General features: G+C 44.1%; 1 protein-coding gene and 2 long non-coding RNA genes across 5 annotated transcripts; 2 read left to right on the top strand and 1 right to left on the bottom strand.

Moving 5' to 3' along the window:
• Window positions 1–291: 291 nt before the first annotated feature.
• LOC113591269 (guanine nucleotide-binding protein subunit alpha-14-like) lies at window positions 292–9076 on the top strand. 2 transcript variants are annotated; one of them, XM_027031727.3, is made up of 8 exons: window positions 292–618; window positions 1050–1204; window positions 2135–2319; window positions 3248–3402; window positions 4381–4509; window positions 5236–5365; window positions 5659–5812; window positions 6381–9076. In XM_027031727.3, the coding sequence occupies exons 2-8, from the start codon at window positions 1054–1056 to the stop codon at window positions 6581–6583; spliced, it is 1107 nt and encodes a 368-aa protein (XP_026887528.3). In that variant the 5' UTR covers window positions 292–618; window positions 1050–1053; the 3' UTR covers window positions 6584–9076. The 2 variants fall into 2 exon arrangements, with proteins under 2 accessions (XP_026887528.3, XP_026887527.3); XM_027031726.3 differs by lacking the exon at window positions 292–618 and having other exon boundaries at window positions 667–1204.
• LOC113591270 (uncharacterized) lies at window positions 8939–13035 on the bottom strand. Of its 2 annotated transcripts, none has more exons than XR_004775662.2 (4): window positions 12962–13035; window positions 10009–10041; window positions 9347–9611; window positions 8939–9032 (listed from the first exon to the last, which is right to left on the bottom strand). It is a non-coding gene; the product is annotated as an uncharacterized LOC113591270 (long non-coding RNA). The 2 variants fall into 2 exon arrangements; XR_003412177.3 differs by lacking the exon at window positions 12962–13035 and adding an exon at window positions 12882–12957.
• A 118-nt stretch (window positions 13036–13153) lies between these two features.
• Window positions 13154–20174, top strand: LOC118240830 (uncharacterized). Its single transcript, XR_004775664.2, has 3 exons — window positions 13154–13293; window positions 18000–18156; window positions 20058–20174. It is a non-coding gene; the product is annotated as an uncharacterized LOC118240830 (long non-coding RNA).

Raw genomic sequence — 20174 nt, 5'->3', positions numbered from 1 at the left:
CAAACAACATAGAGAAAATATTCCTTTTAAACCTATAGATTTTTATTTAATTGTTTTTTTTGGGGGGGGGGGGGGGGGGGGGGAGAATTCCTGGATATAAAAGCTGTTCTTTATTGAAATGCATATAGATGCGGATAAAATAATATGTAACCAATTATTTAGTTAAACGTATTGTTAAACTAGAACTAATTAATCGTCCAGCACTGAACCAACTTTGTAAAAACTGAGTGGAATGACAAAAAAAAAAAAAATCACCGTCGACCGACTGTGACAGTAGAGGCTCAAACTCTGGCCAGCCTTCAGTAGCGTGCCGCTGACTCACGGCGCATTCCACTGGTATACAATGGGAACGCTCTCGGCCAGCGAGGTGCATACCCGTCATATTCGGTGGTATAGATAGTCTTTCGTTAAGTTACCAGCGGTCAGGATGACACAGGTGACCGAAAATAATGCGATTGAACCCAACTGCTATTAGGTCTAGTTTTCGAAGAGCACTTTAAGGAAAAGGTAACGCTGCGGTCTATTTAACTTAAGTTTACCTAAGCAAAGATGGATCGTATTTCTCTTTGAAAGTCGTAGATCATTTAACCTTCCGGAACAGGTACGACACGAATGAAGGTAAGTGGTTTTACATTTTCACCTTCTCTTGGGCCAGTCGTTTGGTAGTATGTTGTCTTGTAGTCTGTGTTGCCTATATCAATCTATAACTGATTTACTGCTTGGAGTGTGGCATTTCCTTATTGGGGAGAGTCCAAGACTGATAGCCTAACTGTGTCAGTGCCTCTGATCAAGTCTGTCTCATAACAGCAAAATGGCACCCAACGGAATCACTGCTCGCTTAGCCAGTAAACTGTAGATAACCGTCAGAATTCTTTATGTAGACTGAGCTTCGGCTCGACGATACTCCAAACAAATACTGCGATTTAGGCTACATGTCATGTCACAGACCTACGTGTCAGATCGAAGGTTTGCCGCGAGAATTGCTCAGTCGTATCCCGAACCCGTCCGATATTTAAGTAATCCACAGAAGTTCCGACTTATTATAATAGGGAGATGGGAGGCTGCTGCGGATGGTGCTACCGAACCTGCACCTGCTGTCTGACGGAGGATGAAAGGAAATCAATCGCAGTAGACAAGGAAATCAAGCGAATCCTCGCCGATCAGAAGAAGAGAGAGCGCCGAGAAATCAAGGTTCTCCTTCTGGGTGAGTGCTACTTAATCAGTGTATCCAGTATCCAGTGTTGGCGTAGCCACACTTAAATTAAGCTTATGTGGGTTTCTGCCGAGTGTGCGAGTAATACAGCTTGATATACATTGGAAACACAGGCTAATTTAAGTATTATATAAATAACTATAGAGGGGGAAAGAATAAATAAATGAAATAAGTACATTCTTAAAACGTTGTTTTCATGCACCCGGTTGGTGTGGGTTGCTTCAGAGATGCACTGTTCCTGTCATTAACAGTCAGTTGATCATGAAACTGTTAAGATCAGAGCATACCACAGTCAGCAAGTGACATGTTGCAGCTAATTTAATGCTGTGATACAGGCTGCCCTTTTTGCTGAAAGGCGAGGATTGTCGTCCGTTTCTGTAAGCCTCCCTCTCTACAACCATGTCCCTGTTCCCAGATTGATATAACAGAGGTTGCTGGCTGATTTCATTAGCAAATATTTGCTCTTTGGGAAACAGTGATTAAAGTAGGGATGGCTTTCACAGCTATGACTTCCTAATAATATGTTACAGCTTGTTTGCATTAATAGGAGTATCCCTACCAAACAATGGACGGAAAACAAGCAAAACGGAGCTATACTAGCCCTTCTGTGTGTATAAAGCAAAGCAAGTGGGAGCATATGAGTTCAAACACATCAGATTCGCGATTCAAATCTGCCCCTATGCAACACGCCCAGTGTCAGTCTTTCTTGGTCTACCTGCCTGTGATTAAAGTGCTCTGTTTCGCCGCCTCGTTCATAGCAGGATAGTTTACATTCCACTGTATATTGTGTATGGGTAGCAATGCTGAAACATCCTGCATGTGCTGTTTACTGTTTATTTATTTATTGTTTTACCAGTACATGACTTATTAATATTGGAGTTCTTTATTCGTGTTTAATGTCTGTTTTTTCCACTCTGGCAGGCACAGGAGAAAGCGGGAAAACCACTTTTATCAAACAGATGAGAATCATCCATGGGAAGGGCTACTCCGAGGATGACAGGCGTGCCTTTGACAAACTGGTTTTCCAGAACATCTTCACAGCAATTAAGGCCATGACAGCCGCCATGTCTACCCTCAAGATCCCTTATGCCACCCAGCAGAATGAGGTCAGAGCATCAGGGCCCTGCATCTCTTACCAATTAAATCAGCATTTTTGCGTCATGTTGTTCATCCATTTTAGCTCATGTTCATGTGAATACGGGATCCATGGGCTATTTAGTCTGACCTCATCACACCAAAACTTTCATCTTCAAATGTGAGAGACTTCGTAACACATTTTCTAACATTTTCTAACACGTATACAGCAAGTATACAATACAATAAAAACATACAATACAATAGAAAAGTGCAATTGCATTTCTGCAAGCAGATTATCCGTGTCAGCCTTTATGTCTGGCTCCAAACACATCAGGATTACTTTGCAGTTGCATTACAAAGCCCAGAGTTGGTCCGACTCAAAGGACATTTTCATATTGCCACTAAAACTCACAAATATGTCATTCAGGTGGCATATGAGAGCTGTCAGTGCTATTGAAAGAATTCCTTACAGAATGATGTTTGTGAAGAAGGCGAAGAGTGAAGAATATGTGGGTTTCACTTTCCATGTGGTTCTACTAGCCAACACTAGCATCCGTTCCAGCACTGGTTACGATTAGCAACCTCGACATCATAAACCATGAAGTTAACCTAGTCGTGAAAATGTTTGGCTTTTCACCATGTGTTCTTCCCTCATCACCAAGTAAGCTTCTAAAATTTAGCAACACTGCCTGCTTTTAACAGTGTCCCAGTCATCGTCATCGTACGTTTGCCCACGTTCAGCACTGAATACAGATGTTACTTACTTGCATGACATCACGTATAGTGTGTTATTGCTGAAGATGATGCTTGATTGATGTAAATAATATTGGTAAAGGGAGTCTTGATGCAACGTGTTAGCTTGGAGTGTATTGTGCTCGTACACATTCTTTATTCCTGGATTCTGCCCCCCCCCCCCCCCCCCCCCCCCCCCGACTCTCCCTTTCTCAATATCTGTAGATGTATGCGCGGCGAGTTCAAGATGTAGACATCCATCAGGTGATGCGGCTGGAACGGCCCTATGTGGAAGCAATTCAGCGCCTCTGGGCAGACTCTGGCCTCAAGGTCTGCTACAGTCGCCGGCGAGAGTACCAGCTGCTGGACTCCACAGAATAGTGAGTTCTGCCGAGCTTAGTTCCAGTTCAGTGTACCAGAGTCAATGGCAGCGTTCTCCTACAGTGGTATTACAGTGGTTTTACTGGCTGGCCCAAGCTAATATGAGCTATGGATAACTTACATAAAAGGATTCTTTATCTATGTATGTAGATATTATAGGGAATGATCATTAGAAAGGTTGAGAAACATTGCAGTTTGTATCTTTTAAAAATGAATGCTACAATATAGCATGGTTTTTGTCAGATACACGCTTGCTTAAGATGGTTTGTCCAATGCTTTGTGATGCAGTTAATGCAGATCTAGATATAGCCACCAGGTGGCGCCACATATCTGAGCTTTGAAATGAAGTCTGCAGGGTCTTGGGAATACCGCAAATGCATGCTCAAATACTTTGTTGCCTTCGTGGCAAATGCCAGTAAGTTGTTCCCAGCGCTGAATTCTCGTCTTACTATTAACAATGGTGCGTAAGATCAAAAGATACATGTACGTTTCCGTTAACTAAGCCTCACGTCGCTGATTATTGTCAAATTTCCCGTAAAGGAGTGAAGCCTTTTTTGCTGTTAGCTTTCAGCTCCTCCCCCGTCAACGACTTCCTCCTTCTCTCACGGTGTCTCATTCGCTCGTTCCTAAACCTGCACACACACACACACACACACACACACACCATCATCTCTTTCTATGCACTCAGTTCTCAGAACACTTTCATGATAAGAAACACAAACAAATCTAGGACAACATTTAATTAAGGCAGAGGCTAAACCAGCACTATCGCTATAACACAATGTACACATCTTCAAAGAATACAACTTCCATGTGTTCCCCAATCTAATTAACTGTCTCTGTTTGCATGCCTCTGAGACCTAACGTTCTTGTGTCGTATACAGGTAACCACATAATGCCCCCATGCACAGTCTAATGCACATTACTGCATGATTACTGCCATGTGACTAAGCTTCCAAATAACAATCCCTTTCTAGTTTCATGACCAACCTGGACCGAATAGCAGCTCCAAACTACATCCCCACAGCCCAGGACGTGTTACGGGTCCGTTTTCCGACCACTGGGATCAATGACTACTCTTTTGTAGTGGAGAAGATCACACTCAGGTACAGTAATAAGCCGACCGAAAGATGATTTCTGACCCCCGGGCATGGCTGCAGGACGGGGACTGCACTGACGTGACCTGCGCTACGGGGACGCGGACCACATCACGAAGAGCCACGGTGTCAACGTTGCTCACTTGTTTTCTCACCACACTCGATTTATTGTCATTTTTCATGGTGGCATTAGAATTTCTCGGACACGCCATTGTGCCGCAAGACATTAATGTCCCCTGTCCCTATCCGACCCATTTCCTCTCCGCAAAAAGGATGACATGATCAGACAGGGCCATTACTTAGCAAATCAATTCCACGAGAAATGAAAATAACACAGACCAGGGTGGCATAAATTCCAAACGTAAATCATCAGTGTGCGATGCCTTGTGTGGTGTCTGTGTATGTGTGCTGTGTGTCTTTGCAGAGCTGGTGTTTGACAGGCTGGGGGCTGCAAGTTCTGTTAATGCCAAAGCATTTAGTGTGCATTCTGAGTAGCTGTTGGCTTATGAGTGGTTCTTGAGTAGAACCCATAGACGATGTGTTCATCTCTCTCTCTCTCTCTCTCTCTCTCTCTCTCTCTCTCTCTCTCTCTCTGTGTTTCTCTCTCTCTCTGTCTGTTTCTGTTTCTGTTTCTCTCTCTCTGTGTGTCTGTTTCTCTGTTTCTCTCTCTCTCTCTCTCTCTCTCTCTCACCCTCTTTGTCTCATCTAAAATACACGTTTTCCTTACTGCCATAGGATTGTGGATGTAGGGGGGCAGAAGTCAGAGAGACGGAAGTGGATCCACTGCTTTGAGAACGTGACATCGCTCATCTTCCTTGCGTCACTCAGCGAGTATGACCAGGTCCTGGAGGAGAACAACAAAGATGTAAGTGGGAAGAGTTTGTTTACCTCACACCTTATACAGTCTCTCTCTCTCTCTCTCTCTCTCTCTCTCTCTCTCTCTCTCTCTCTCTCTCTCTCTCTCTTTCTCTCTCTCTCTCTCTCTCTCTCTCTCTCTCTCACCTTTTCATTTTTTCTTTCTCTCTTGACATGCTTCTTTTTTCTCAAAGCATCCCGGTTCCTCTGACTTGCCCATGTCCTGCTTTGCATTAATAAAGTGTCTTTATCTCTTGGCGGTGAATGAATGGCCCCGGCACTGGCAACCTGCTGGCCCCACAGAACCGTATGCACGAAAGCCTCACGCTGTTCCACACCACCATCCACTCGCCATGGTTCGCCAATGCCTCCATTATCCTCTTCCTCAACAAGATGGACATCTTGGCCGAAAAGATCAAGACGTCGGACCTGCAGTCCTACTTCACCGGCTTCCGAGGTACGGAACGCAGGGCGGACCGAACCTCAGCTTCAGTTACATGCGCCTGATGGGAAATTGAAAAGTCCATCCTGTTTTAAGCTGATATGGGATGCCTGGACAAAGCTGGACGGATGCGCTTCTCGTTAGATCTCTATATCTCCAAACCACCACTTTCTCATTTCCCCCCCCTGTTGTGTTGCCCATGGCAACCATGAAATGCTCAGCTCTTTGCATGGGAGAAACAGGCAGGATTGCAGTCAGGCAGTTTTTGCACCTGGAACTGCGTGAAGGGTTTCGGTTCTGCCCCTTAGATGGTGGGCACTGTTGCACTGTGGTGCTTGTTAAAACTGACCAGCTCTGTTGAAGACATTGGCTATAAACCCAAAAGACAGGCTTGTTCTGAAAATGACCCGTAGGTTTTGGGGTAACTGGCACTGGTGCCGTGTACTGCGTTAGCACAGGAGCGGTTCAGCCAACAGCACCGAGTCGTATCGTACATGATCTTACTTCCTCCCCACCTCGCTTTCTCTGCAACTCTTTCCTTCCTCCATGCTGACTCCTGCCTCTTATTTGCCGTGCCCTGCAGGGAAGAAGCGTGACGCGGATGCGGCCAAGGACTACATCCGCGAGCTGTACAAGGAGCAGGCCGTGAGCCACGAGAAGAAGGAGAGCAAGAGCATTTACTCGCACTTCACGTGTGCCACTGACACCAACAACATCCGCAATGTGTTCAGCGACGTGAAGGACACAGTGCTCATCAAGTCTCTGCAGGAGTATGGCGTGCTGTGAGGGGCCCAGGTCGTGGAGATCGTGGCCCTGCCTCTCAGGGATGTGGAACCTTTCCACCCCCACCGCCTCTTGCCTTTTTTGTACAGAGGCGCATCCCATCGGCCTAGTTGTTTTAGTTTTTAAATACGGTACAACTCTAAACAACCTCTAGCAAAAAAGCGGGGGAAAAAAACTCAAATACACAAAGTTTAACTGAAGAGAGTGAAAAGGTTCTCATTTTACCCACCATGCAATGCTGCCGTCATATACATTTTTTTTTTTGGGGGGGGGGGGGGGGGGGGGTCTTCTTTTGCTCATATGAAAAAAGATGATACTTTGAGTAGTGATGGCATGATATAAATGGGGGAGGGCTGTCCTCATCAGGCCTGGTGCCTGCTGGGTAGAGAGCATGCCTCACCGCAGACACGAGGGGTCCGCACGCATGGAGGGCAGGCCATTTTCCTACCTGGAGACATTAGAATGAATGAAAATCCTTTTGGAATTTGCTAGAGCAGCAGAGGAAACCTTTCAGTCACTTCTCATAGTCTTCACGGCATGCTACAACGTCTGACTGTTAGCTGCTTTCCACTTATATAATGCCAAGCAGCTGACGTCCAGGGCCAAGTAGCTGATTTAAAGCCATAATCTCCCTCTCCTGCTACGTGCTAATCTGCAAAAACAGTTACTGCTACAATCTCCTGCTTTTATCTTTTGTATTACACTAATCTCTTTTACTTACTCTTACTGCCTGTACTTCCTCCATCCTTGTTGTTAACGAGAGTCTAGATTTCTGTACCACTCTTATTTTTCTGATGATGTCCATACTGGACCCGGCCCACGTGATATGCGTGCTGTTTGTATCATTCAAGAGTATAGAGGGTAAACTGTGAGCAGGAGACATTTATAAATATTTGCATATTTATTTAAATATAAAAATATTTAAAAATAACCTAAGATGAAGTGCCTGAGAGTAATTAAGGACAATTTGGTGTGGTGTCTGCACTCACTTGTTACCCTAAGAAACATTTGACTCCCAATTGGAGAGTAATGTTTTTTATGTCAAATGAAGGAATTAAACAACTCTTAGTTATGTAACAAAATTTTTAAAATAGTTGTAGGATATTTGGTTATAGTGATTTATAATAGTTATGTTTTTAGTGTTTTTTTTAACTAAAGGACTTGTAAATGATTGTGTTTGGGGGTAAAGGCACTGCTGCTTTATAAAAGGCCTTTTGTCTCTTTACAGGCTGTAAACTAACCGAATGTTCCATGTATGACATGTGAATTAAATGTAGAAACAGTGGAACATAGGTGACCTTTAGACAGAAAAATATCACATCAATCTGGTATTCGCTAGACTACTTGCAAGCTGTATGTTAAGCCACACATCTGCATTTATTAACAATATGCAATATTAAACAGGCTTTTCATTTTCATTTTGGTACATGATGGATGATGGTATGCATAGATGATGTATGTTACTTTTGGAAACGGTTTCAGTGGTTTAGGTATCCTTCAGTGGGGTTGCCAGTTGAGTCATTGCACTTTAGAGCTAATTTAGTCCAAAAAGGGTGGTATGTGGCCATTTCAAATGTTTAATGATATCCTTAACAAATTCCAATGGAAAAAGATATATAATCTGAGGGGGGGAAAAATCAATATTTGGAAAATTCAGAAGATTTTGCATATTTAAATAATTAACCACACTAGAAGCAACTTCTTGAAAAACTATTCAGAGTTTGTCAGCTATGTTTATTGTGTAAGCAAAGGGTTGTCATTATTATTATTATTACTATTATTATTACAGTATTGGTCAGCTTCTAAATATGACATTATACATCAATGTACAAATTAGAACATGCTGAACATGTGTAGCGCAGATGGTAGCAAGAGTTGGAACCAACAATCTTGACCAAGGCAGAATTAGTTGATGTTAGCATTGCAAAAGAATCTATTAAAGATGGGCACCATCTGTTATCATGAGTCCTACTCCCCCACTATTCTGCTTATTAATAGCTATCTGTTTTGCATTTGAATCTTCTCCTCACGTGTCAGTCAGTCAGGTCAGGTTTTTTTTCTTTGACACTCGTCATCCTTCCTTAACCTTTCCATGTGCCTATCCCTTCTCCTGTTATGCTTGACGCCACTCTCAGTTGTCCACATCCAGCCCACATTACACCTGTGACACTGACACTACTGTTGCATATGCAGTTCAGTAAAAACAGTATACACACAGGACTCGCCAGGCTGGCCGGTTCCTCCAGCAAAATGGATGAAAAAATGTTTTCTATTGCCAGTTGGCTAGTTCACTACAGGAATCAGTACGTGTTATAGTTTGTTTTGTATTTAATTCTATGGTGATTTATACTGCTTGGATTTTTGCTTTCTTTCTGTTTTTATATGTAAACTGTAGATGTGTTTATGCTGTACTTGGGGCCTTTGAGGATAATGAAGTTTTGGTCCCTTTAACCTGTATAAACAAATGAAATAAAACACCAAGGGCTTTGCGTCAGACTCACAGAGACATTCGTCCATCTTTCCCCTCAAATGGTATTGAACAGCTGGCATTTTAATATTCTCATGTTGTGTTTTTCAAAAAGAGTTTTAGTTTATTTTCTCTTTCTTACACATTGGAGTGAGTGGAAATGTCAGTGATTTTGCCCATGTTATATACACAGTATTTCTGGACACCCACATTATTTGGCTACATGTAAAAACAACAGTGTTCACATGTACAGATGTCCGATGCTGTTACTGTAGGTGTTATGCAACCGGTGTAAGTACCTGAGTGAGGGATTATAGTGATGTCTCCTGGTGCCATTTTGCAAACCCCATATATCCGAGACTACTCCACACACTCTGTAAATCAGCAGACCAGACATGCTGGGAGTCTGTCCCGTTCATATCAGAAAAAGACAAGGTCATCCACACATACTCCTACCACAGCACCACCAGGCCTTTCCTCAAGCTGAAGGCGCTCTGAACAGTGCTCCGAGTAGCCACGGAGACGAGTCTCACACTGGCTCAGACCAGCATTCCTCTTCTCTGACTACAAAAAAGAAAAAAACAAAAACTCTAAATTGAATCCGGTAAAGCTGTCGATCCGTCTTCGCACTGAATAAAGTCGATGTGCTTTCAGGAAGACTGGGCTTTTACTGTGCTTTAAGGAAAACTAGGCTTTTATTGTCTACTTTCAGGAAGACTAACAAGAAGAAGGAAAGCCATGAAACTCCCTCTCTTACAGCTGGAGCATCCAGTCAAGCTTCTCCTACTCTCTTTATGTAATGGTTTTCTGTGTGGGAGATAAAATGGCGAAGATACTTAAACATATTTGCTAAGATGTGCATGCGCTCTTCATGGCTGATGTGGTTTCAGAATAACTGGATGAAATGAGAACAAATTACTTTAATCGCACTCATAATAATAATCCAAACGAAGGTACTCACCAAGATAAACAAGACACAAGCATACAGGGAATTCTGGAAAAGAAACAAACAGTTCAAGGTCAATACGAATATATGCAATCATAAGTAAAGGTACATAGGGGCAAAAATTGAGAGATGAAGTGAAAGTTATGGTTCTAAACAAGACAAAGTCTAGCCAGAAAAAGCGCTTAGTATGCATGTTTGGCAGGCCAATACCTTACACAGAGATGTTCTAGAGAAACTTTTACTTAAATAAGAGCAAGTGTGGAATCAGCTCTGGAGATGGTGACCTCAGAGGGTGTTCCAATGCATTCTGGGAATTGGAGTCCTGAGAAGGTGGGCCAGAGGGGAGCATGACCACTCATGGATCTCTCAATACATGTTTTTTTGTAATTATTATTCTGAAGGTGTGCTACAACACTTACAAGCAAAAATGAACATTATGGAACAAAAGTTGAGGACTACACTTGACCTGGACCTTCCTGAAAGTTACACTGGGTATGGACTTTTTCTGGTGGAAGGCATACTGTGAGATTGTTTTATCAAACCTCTCTTAACATTCCCCAAAGGGGAAATTACACAGCTCCACGGTGGTATTTTAGTGAAGTGCAAGGATTACTTTGCCTGATAGAAATAGCTTCAGAAATCCTCAGGTACAAATGCCGGTGTCTGCTGAGCATCACAACGAGCAAGCAGCACCCACCTGCGTCTGGAAAAGGAGTTATTCCCAGACCCAATTAAAGTTAAAGCTAGCTAGCACTGGAAGCCCATGCAGCGGGAGGGGTTTAGGGCCATGCTGGGAGAAGTTTTAACCAAGCGATGATGCCTGTTCTTTTATGAAGTCCACTGCTCAAGCATAACTGTGTGTGACATTCATAATACCAATAACCATCGATACATCCATCTGCCTTTGCAGTATAGTCTTCTGTCACAGCGATGAAATAGTAAACAATGAACAAGTCACCTCTGTTTATGCTAAAAACAGGTTGCGTGTGATAATTCATACTGGTGTCTGGGGGTGCGTGCGGTCCTCTCGGCCTTAAATAGCATTTCTTCCTGAAGCGATCTGTCGCCACATTGTATCACACAACCACACCAGTTTTTAACGTACCTTATCAGTCTAAAGGTGTAAAGACCAAAAGTCACATAGCTGAACTCGGCTTCAGTAGGTGAGTTTAATAAGGCAGTCAGTCCAGCTGCTGGTCAGTCAGAGAAGCCATATAACAATGTGTACCCAAGACTGACTGAGTCAGTCATATGCTTAATACATGTTGTAAATATTGTGCTTTGAACAAGGCTATTTTCAGTCATGTTTTTTACATTCATGGCATTAAGCAGACGCTCTTATCCAGAGCGATTTACAAAAGTGCTGTGTCATTTACTCATAGAATACATCCTAGCCAGTACAGTAGGTTATAGTCCAAGATACCAATGAACTAGAACACTGTAGAAATACAGGGATCACTGCTGATGACTAGAAGTGCAAAATACATAAGCTCTATAACAGACAACAATGAGTGGAATAAACAACACCCTACAATAAATGCTAGAGTTTCAGTTAGTCAACACAGGAGCAGGTTCAGTGGTCATTTACATATTCCACAACATCAGTTTGCGTTTGAAGACTGCAAGAGACTCTGCTGCCTGGACATGTCATCACTGGACATTAGATAGCCCTACTACAGTCATTCTCAGTGATGAGACTCCGTGAGGTATTGTTTAGACTTCCCCAGCCCAAGTGTTAAGAACACACACGGATGAAACCGAACAGCATTATTTCTGAGTTGGCTACCCACTGTCTATAGAATTGGTTCAGTGTTTTATTGTTAGCTGCACTATTTTTGAGTTTCATCCTTTTCTAAGTGAATGCATCTTCGTGCGTGCGTGTGTGTGTGTGTGAGAGAGAGAGAGAGAGAGAGAGAGAGAGAGAGAGAGAGAGAGAGAGAAGTAAATGTGCGCTCCAGTGAGTACTAAACTCTGATCCGACGGCCCTGGTGATTGTCACTCCACGTTAATATATCTGACGCCTTCCCAGCACTCTGGTCCTGTCACAGCGACAGACACCTCGTTAGACGTGCGTGCCATTCTCCTTCGCATACTCCTCTACCCTTTTCATTTGATAGCAAATCAAAGTTAAGATAATTGTGTTATACTCCTCTACCCTTTTCATTTGATAGCAAATCAAAGTTAAGATAATTGTATTAAAAGATGGACAGGAAAACAGAATCAAGGTTAAAACAATAGTCGTAAAATAATGATCAGTGCAGAAACAGAAAGTGCCGTTAAGTCAAAATCAGTGAATGAATTGGTTTAGTGATGCATTAAACTTCGAACCAGACACTGCAGCCATTATTTTTTTTTATTGCGGAAACTGAATCACGTTTATTTTAAAATTAGACTGGCAAAAGATTACGACCCTGAATTACACAGAAGAATATTCACGCCTGACAGTCGTTGGACATTTGGAAAGATGGATTTGCTTTCCTCTTTGCATGAGACGATTATTATTGTCGCGGCTCTTGTGCTGGAAATAGCTGCAGCTAGCCCAAGTCACGAAACTCTCAGCGTTGCGTCTTTCCGAATATATCGACTCCTCACACTCCAAACATGCGCGAACATACTTATAAAATGCACGAAATGCTCCCTATCAAAATGCGCGATAATTACGCAGTCTGCATGTAAACTGTGGCGTTTGGATACCGAGGAGACTGTGCCGGTTCGTTCAGGATAGCCAGTCCATTCTCATTAGCCGAATGCCCCCCGTAATGAGTCTGTAAAACGCAGTAGGCTAAAGCCCACCGCACAGCAAACGTTCGATTTTCAATCCTACAAAGCCAAGGATCAACGAACTCTACAATTAGAGAAGGACATCCAAAAGATATTTGAACACTCACAGTTATGACGCACAAACCCAGTGACGCGCTTTGTTCATGAACAGTGTTATGCTGAGGGCTTTTAGGCTTCAAAAACATACCCGGTAACCATTCTACAGCCATTCCCCACTCCTGTACCTGTGAGTGGGGTAGAGCATTACCGTAATAGTTTAAAAAATCGTGTTTGTAGTGCAGGGGAATAAAGTTGGCAGGTGGTGGTGGCAATGAATGCCTTAAACAGGCGTGTAGTGGATGTATGGCAGCAGGTTGCTCTGTTCGTATTGACCAGCGTGCACACAGACTAGGTGAGAGGCTTTGTCCACTTCAGCCGGGACACACAAAGGAAGCAGGCTCAGGGAAGGAGAGAGTGTTCAGAACACCCAGATGAACATGGATTATCAATAATTCGACTGACAGCTCTACCCAGGGAAGGGTAAGTGGAAAAGGGGTCTTCATATAGTCTTACCTGGTCAACCTCTGCTGACAAAATTATCCCCTTGGATAATTGGGAAAAAAAACCCAAAAAAAGATATTTCCTGCAAAACATATTTATATTAGGCTTTGTGTGTTTCTCTCTCTCTCTCTCTCTCTCTCTCTCTCTCTCTCTCTCTCTTTCTCTCTCTGTCTCACTATCTTTTTCTCTTTCTCTCTCTCTCTCTCACTCTCTTTCTCTCTTTCTCGCACTCTCTCTCTCTCTCTCTCTCTCTCTCTCTCTCTCTCTCTCTCTCTCTCTCTCTCTCTCTCTCTCTCTTTCATCTATCTCCCTCTCTGAAATACCTGGTTCTGGATGCATATATTAGATTTAGGCCCAACTCCTCAGGGCTTTTGGTTTATTAATGCTGATAAACACTGGACATAAAATGAAGATGAATGGTAGAGTTCAGCCTCCTGCTGATGATCCACGATGTCTGAATTATTACCATGCAGACACAACATTAAGCACCATCTCTCTCTCTCTCTCTCTCATCCTCCTTTTTTTCTATGTGATTGGCAAGAAAGGAAACAGTAACCATATAAGACATTTCACACAAGAAGTGCAAATAAACTTGTATTCAGTAGCTTTAAACTATCAGTGCTTTTTACCTCATAAAGTGCTTTGTAACATCAGCACAGCATGAGTGCTCACAAATGTGTAAAGGTGAGCTATTATTACACATTATATTTTTATGTAAATAATGAGGTAGTTCATCTGTTTCCAGAACAGTTCGTTTCAGAAGTCAAATCACGTCTGGACAGAGACCAGCATCGGTTGGGTGCTGTACCTTGAAAGTCACTTCTGCTCCAGACAACTCAGCTCAACCAAAGCCCACTAGCCAAGCTCAGGCACAGAGGGCCAGTGGCTTCTGACATGAACCCCATGGCCAGGACAGAACCCAGGTGGAGCACACGCTGGCCACCAGCCCAGACAACGCTCTGGTTGTACAGCAGTGAGGTGACACAAGGCGGGCAGAGAACAAGATTTTATCTGCAGCACTGTTGCCCTGAGGGAAAGTGTCTGTTTCTGCGATATTAGTCCAAACATTACGCTATTGCTCCACTAATGTGGGCTGGGATGAAACTGAGGGTGAAGCGAAAGGGTGAGTCACTCGATTGTTTAATGCTTTCAAGATGTGGGGGTGTGAGTCCATTTCAGTTTTCAGCCTCTTGGTGATAGAATGAATTTTCACATTCATTCATGCAGGATAGACACATTAATAAGACCTGCAAAAGGGCTGTGGTATCTGCTGTGGATTGCATCGAATGTAGAAGCATGTGGAAATGTGTGCTTTTTTGTGTGTGTCAGTTCAATCATGGCAGGTGCTACAAATCTACCTCCAGAGATCAATAAAATTTTCTTACAGTTCCCATCCATACATGAAGTGCAAAGGTTTTCAGTGTGTATTCAGTGTACCCAAGATAAATATTGATAAGTGCATCCAACACTGCATGTAGTGATGAGGAATTTGGCATAGCCGCTTTGATTTTCACATGTACCACAACCTAAACAACTGAGATGCATAATCATAATTCATTCTCAGTCCAGAAAAGCTCCATACGATGGCGGCTCTAAGCAAAGAACAGGATTTGATGACCAGCACACCATTGACTAGAGAGATTCATCTCTTTGGTTCCATATTGCATGTTAATGAGCAGCTGATTTGAAGGGGTGAATGAGTCTGACCTTTCCCACCATTCTAAAGCTGTCATGAGGTTCACATGTGATGGAGAGACATCCAGAGGGCCCAGCGTGCATGCACGCACGCACACACACGCGCACATGCATACATACACAAACACACACAGGCACAGATACACGCACGCATATTGTTTAACCAAGAAAGGACCAGTCTAATCTACATACTAGTAAGTCATTTTTTCCTTGATGGAGCTGGTTAGTGTGAGGTGAAGTTTCTTTATCATATCTCAAAAACTCAAGGCTTCGTCCTCCATTGGTGCAGCAGCCACTGATAAAAGCATCCTTGACCTTTCCTACGAGATATTAGCCAGCACTTAGACTGATATCCCATAATATTAGGGGCCTTTATAGGCAGAGAAGCAAGATATCTTTGTTAGCCTTGGGGAACAGGAAAGCAGCGTGTGACCAGGACAGAGTGGCTGCAATGTGTTTAGCTCATGCAGGGAGATGACTGTTGTATTTTCTAATGTTAGCAAACACATTCACATTCTGTTGTTGGTAGATGCAGGGCTCCAGAAGTCAGGGTTGTCTACTCTCACGATAAGCACTGTGTGAGATTGCTTTGGGCGGAATGTGAGTCCTAATCTGAAGACGTTGGCAGGCACACCACAGAGTCATGAGCCTTTTTCACGGCACAGCCGAACTCAGGCAGAGTGCATGTTACCAGGCATTATTCTCCCCGGGATGTCTCCTTCCTTTAACCATTTTCATTCCAAGCTATGCAATGTGACATACAATAGTGCTTTAGTATTCCTGCATTATGAACTGTACGAGTCTGTGCCTGTGATAAATAAACATGTACGATGCTACATGGCAAACGTCGAGGACCAAGGGAGCGAGGCTTGGTCGACAGTGAGCTTGTTCACTAGGGATCTGCCATCTTGGCAGCCTTCTTCAGATGTGCCTTGTGCAGAAATGAACTCTGAATAAAGATACCACCTGTGTCCAGCATTTCAAAGTCTGGACCCAGGCAGGATTTAGAAGTATGAGAAGCAAATGGCAGAAAGTGAAGGGGTGTATATCACACAAATGAGAAAGGGTTATGTGATATTGTACAGAGACACCCTGTCTATTGTATTAACACTTCTCTCTGGCTTGGACTGCAGACAGGAATTATGGAGTAAGGCGAGATAAGAGAAATAAATCAATGTTTCGCTCACAAATATCTACTTATTTATATCTACCCAGTGAACTTTGACAATAATACCCATAATACAGTTAATTATGCATCAAATTATATTCCTGCCATTTCTTCAGTGATGACAAGTGACTATGATGACAATGGTATACATTTAGAATCTTCATCGAGAAAATGTCAGTTTTCATTTTTATATTTGAAAGCTGATGTTTCCTTGTTAGTCTTATTCTTTTTCACCAAGATAAAGGTGAGGCATAAAGATAATGAGAGTACCACACACACACACACACACACACACACACACACACACACACACACACACACACACACACACACACATTCTCATAACCACCAGTCAGTCTAATTAGTTAAAAGCTATTTGAGCTTTTGCAACAACACCAACACAGTTCCCGTTTCCTTGTAAATAAGTCTTTACTGTGTAAATGCTGCATGAATATTCAGCATTCATGATTACCGGTAAAAATGTTACTAATTACAGCAGAATTAGGCTAGAAAATGAACATTTTCACCTTTAATGGTTATTAAGAAAAACAAAAAACACTGTACCAAAAAGAACCTTCAGCAGCAGTTCAGCCAGATCACTGCTGCAGAGTTAACTAACGACAGCCTTGGGCAGCTTCCAAGTCTATTCAACATGAAGCCTCCCTCCTCTCTTTCACTCTCTCTATGGGCAGTGGTAGCTCAGTGGTTAATGGAATCAACTAGTAAGCAAAGGGTTGCCAGTCCAAGTCGCCACTGTCGGGCCCCTGAGCAAGGCCCTTAACAGTCAATTGCTCAAGTTGTAGTCAGCCATGATTGTAAGCTGTTTTGGATAAAAGCGTCAGCTAAATGCCATAAATGTAAATGTAAATCTATGACCAACTCAACGGAAGTAGCTAGAGTTGTCTACAACTTTGATATACTCTGTAGTTTAATAGGTTACATTGAACCACACCATTAAGAACACATATCCTGCCAATAATACAATTTATGTGCATGCAGAGCTGAGTGGCAGTGTTATGACCTTCACTGGATCGCCTCTAGAGCCCCTGGGCCCCCGCTCTCCCCTGCACTAGAGCCCCTGGGCCCCCGCTCTCCCCTGCTCTAGAGCCCCTGGGCCCCCGCTCTCCCCTGCACTAGAGCCCCTGGGCCCCCGCTCTCCCCTGCACTAGCACCCCTGGGCCCCCGCTCTCCCCTGCTCTAGAACCCCTGGGCCCCCTCTCTCCTCTGCACTGGAGCCCCTGGGCCCCCGCTCTCCCCTGCACTGGAGCCCCTGGGCCCCCGCTCTCCCCTGCACTAGAGCCCCTGGGCCCCCGCTCTCCCCTGCACTAGAGCCCCTGGGCCCCCTTTCTCCCCTGCACTAGAGCCCCTGGGCCCCCGCTCTCCCCTGCACTAGCGCCCCTGGGCCCCCGCTCTCCCCTGCTCTAGAGCCCCTGAGCCCCCACTCTCCCCTGCACTAGAGCCCCTGGGCCCCCTTTCTCCCCTGCACTAGAGCCCCTGGGCCCCTGCTCTCCCCTGCTGGTTATTAGACGTAGAGGGAAGTTGGAGACAGAGACATGGGGCTTGACAAGGCAGCTCACTCAATAACTCCATTATACAGACTCATTGATCTGCACTGACCCGTGTCCAGCACAAACAGGCCAGTCTGCAGCGGTGCACACTGGGATACCTCGTCATAAGCCTCCCTCGGTAGAGCAGCCTTCATCTGAGCGATGCTCTAGTTAGTGGGCATCCAGTCAGGGAGGGAGAGAGAAGAACAGCAGGAGAGAGAGGGAGGAATTTCACGCTCCACAGAAAACTGACTCTCCTCCTCCTCCTCACGCAGCGCAACGTTTTAGACGACGACGGCGCGGTGGAGTCGCTGCCATTTAGCCCGCGGCACAGGAGGGAAAAGGACGGCGAACGAGGAATGAACTGAAGAGCAGCGTCGAAGGAAAACAAGAGTGACAGATAGAGAGAACGCGAGGAGGGACGTGAGAGAGGTAGCAAAAAGGCAGAGATGTGAATCTATCAGAGTTCGATATTAAACACCTCCAAGCACAGTCATATTCTTTATGTTATACATAGTAAGTGTCTTATATAAGATGGTATTTATATTATACATTGTAAATGTGTCATATAAAACATGTATGCTTGGAGGTGTCTATTTCCGTGCACTATAGGTTGAAATTGTCTCTGCTCTCCAGTCTTCAGAAACATTGCCTTTTCACTTTTTCGTTTCTGCTCCTCCACACCTGACTGAGCCCATCGGCTAATTAGCAAGCTGAGGTCTTTAGGGTTACCTCGGTAACTCTCCAGAACTGTTGACTGTTAACTTTGATTTGCATGCGACTGAACATGTTCCAGAACAATCCTCAGGCACCTGCAATGCTGATTTACTGTACCGTGCCACAGTGTTTCTGGGGTTTTTTTGTGCTGTCAGGGAGTGGGAGAGAAAGAAGGGGTGGCAGTTGACAAGGTGATGGAAACTCTGAGATGGGGAAAGATCGCTTAGTGAGTAAAAAGCACAAAGAGGATTTGCGTGCCAAACACGAGAACCTTCACTTCATCAGAGAAGAGAGTGATACAGTAGCCAATAATGAAACAGCAAGCAGCAATTAAGTTTACCTGACAGTAATTAGGTTTAGCTAACAGTATTCAGCTTTACCCCAGAGTAATCAGATTTACCTCTCAGTAATCAGGTTCACCCCACACTTTGCAGGTTTACCCCACAGTAAGCAGAGTTACCCTACAGTATTCAGGTTTACCTCACAGTAATCAGATTTATCCCACAGTATTCAGGTTGATCCCACAGTAATCAGATTTACTGAGACCATACACCTTAACCTTCTACCCACCTGTCCACTTTTGCTTTTGGCATATTGAAAATTCCAAGCCATTATTGGCCGTTATCACTTTGCAGAACATCTCAGCCCCATGAAATGGAAATCGATACAGTGTCTGTGCGGATGCCAATGGAGGAGAGATGAAATAAAGCTAATCTGCTCGTAGCCTCCCGAAAGTTGCTAATCCTGGCCAGGAGATTTGGGAGTGAGATTACAGCTAACACAAGAGAAAGCAGTGATAAGAGGGGAAGATTAAAAGCAAACAAGTGAGGGCAGCTTGATCGGGAGAATTAGAAGATATGTTAATTATGCTAAAGGAGCAATATGACGGAACGTTCATAGCGCTTGATAAGACATATTGTCCACAACACATTTCTTCACATTCCCTTCAGGTTCCGAGCAAAGCTGAAATGACTGATATGTAATAAATGAATCAAAAAAGGCAAAAGACATAAGTGCTGACAAGACCTACAAAAGAGCTTGGGTGCTGCGGGAGTCTTGGGGTGAGCTAATGCATGAGCCGGACTCGTATCTAATTTATCCGGAGTAGAAAGCGGCACGGAGGCCGTGCCGCGCTTCGCAGAGCAGAGCTCGTGGCTGCGCCGGTCAGTCTGCAGATGACTTAGAGCCTCACATGCACTATCTGAGTGCGGCACGCAGGGAATCGTAGAGACGTAGAGGAAGAGAGACAAACCCGGGACCGCCGGGTTTTTATATAATACGATAATAAGAAATGTGGCTATTAGCAGTTCTGCACTGCAGAAATATTGCCTTAGTTGGTTGGAACCATTTAAGAAATAAAGCAAAAGGACCCAGTAGGTGTTACGAACCCCAGGAACAGCTCTCAGCCCCGCACAGCCATGCCCACTCGTGCATACACCCACGATCTGACTCACCATATTCTAGCACATACCTGATTCTTATTCCCCTCATTACCAACCCCTTCATAAGCTCCTCCTTCCCATATACTAGTCGCGAAGTATTGCGCCTATGTGGCGTACCAAGCATTTCTTCATCCTGTGGGCGTTCCTGGTTATTGACTCCTGCTTGCTTCCTAGACCTCGTCTTCTGCCTGACCCTCGGACACCTCCTGAACGATACCCCGTCTACGACCCCAGACCGACCCGACCACGCTTACCTGTCTTACTGCATGTACTAATTTGGTTGCTAAAATA

Source organism: Electrophorus electricus, chromosome 26, assembly GCF_041902795.1.
Source record: "Electrophorus electricus isolate QZ-2024a chromosome 26, ASM4190279v1, whole genome shotgun sequence".
Taxonomy (NCBI): Eukaryota; Metazoa; Chordata; class Actinopteri; order Gymnotiformes; family Gymnotidae; genus Electrophorus; species Electrophorus electricus.
This window is presented reverse-complemented; position numbering and strand designations above follow the sequence as displayed.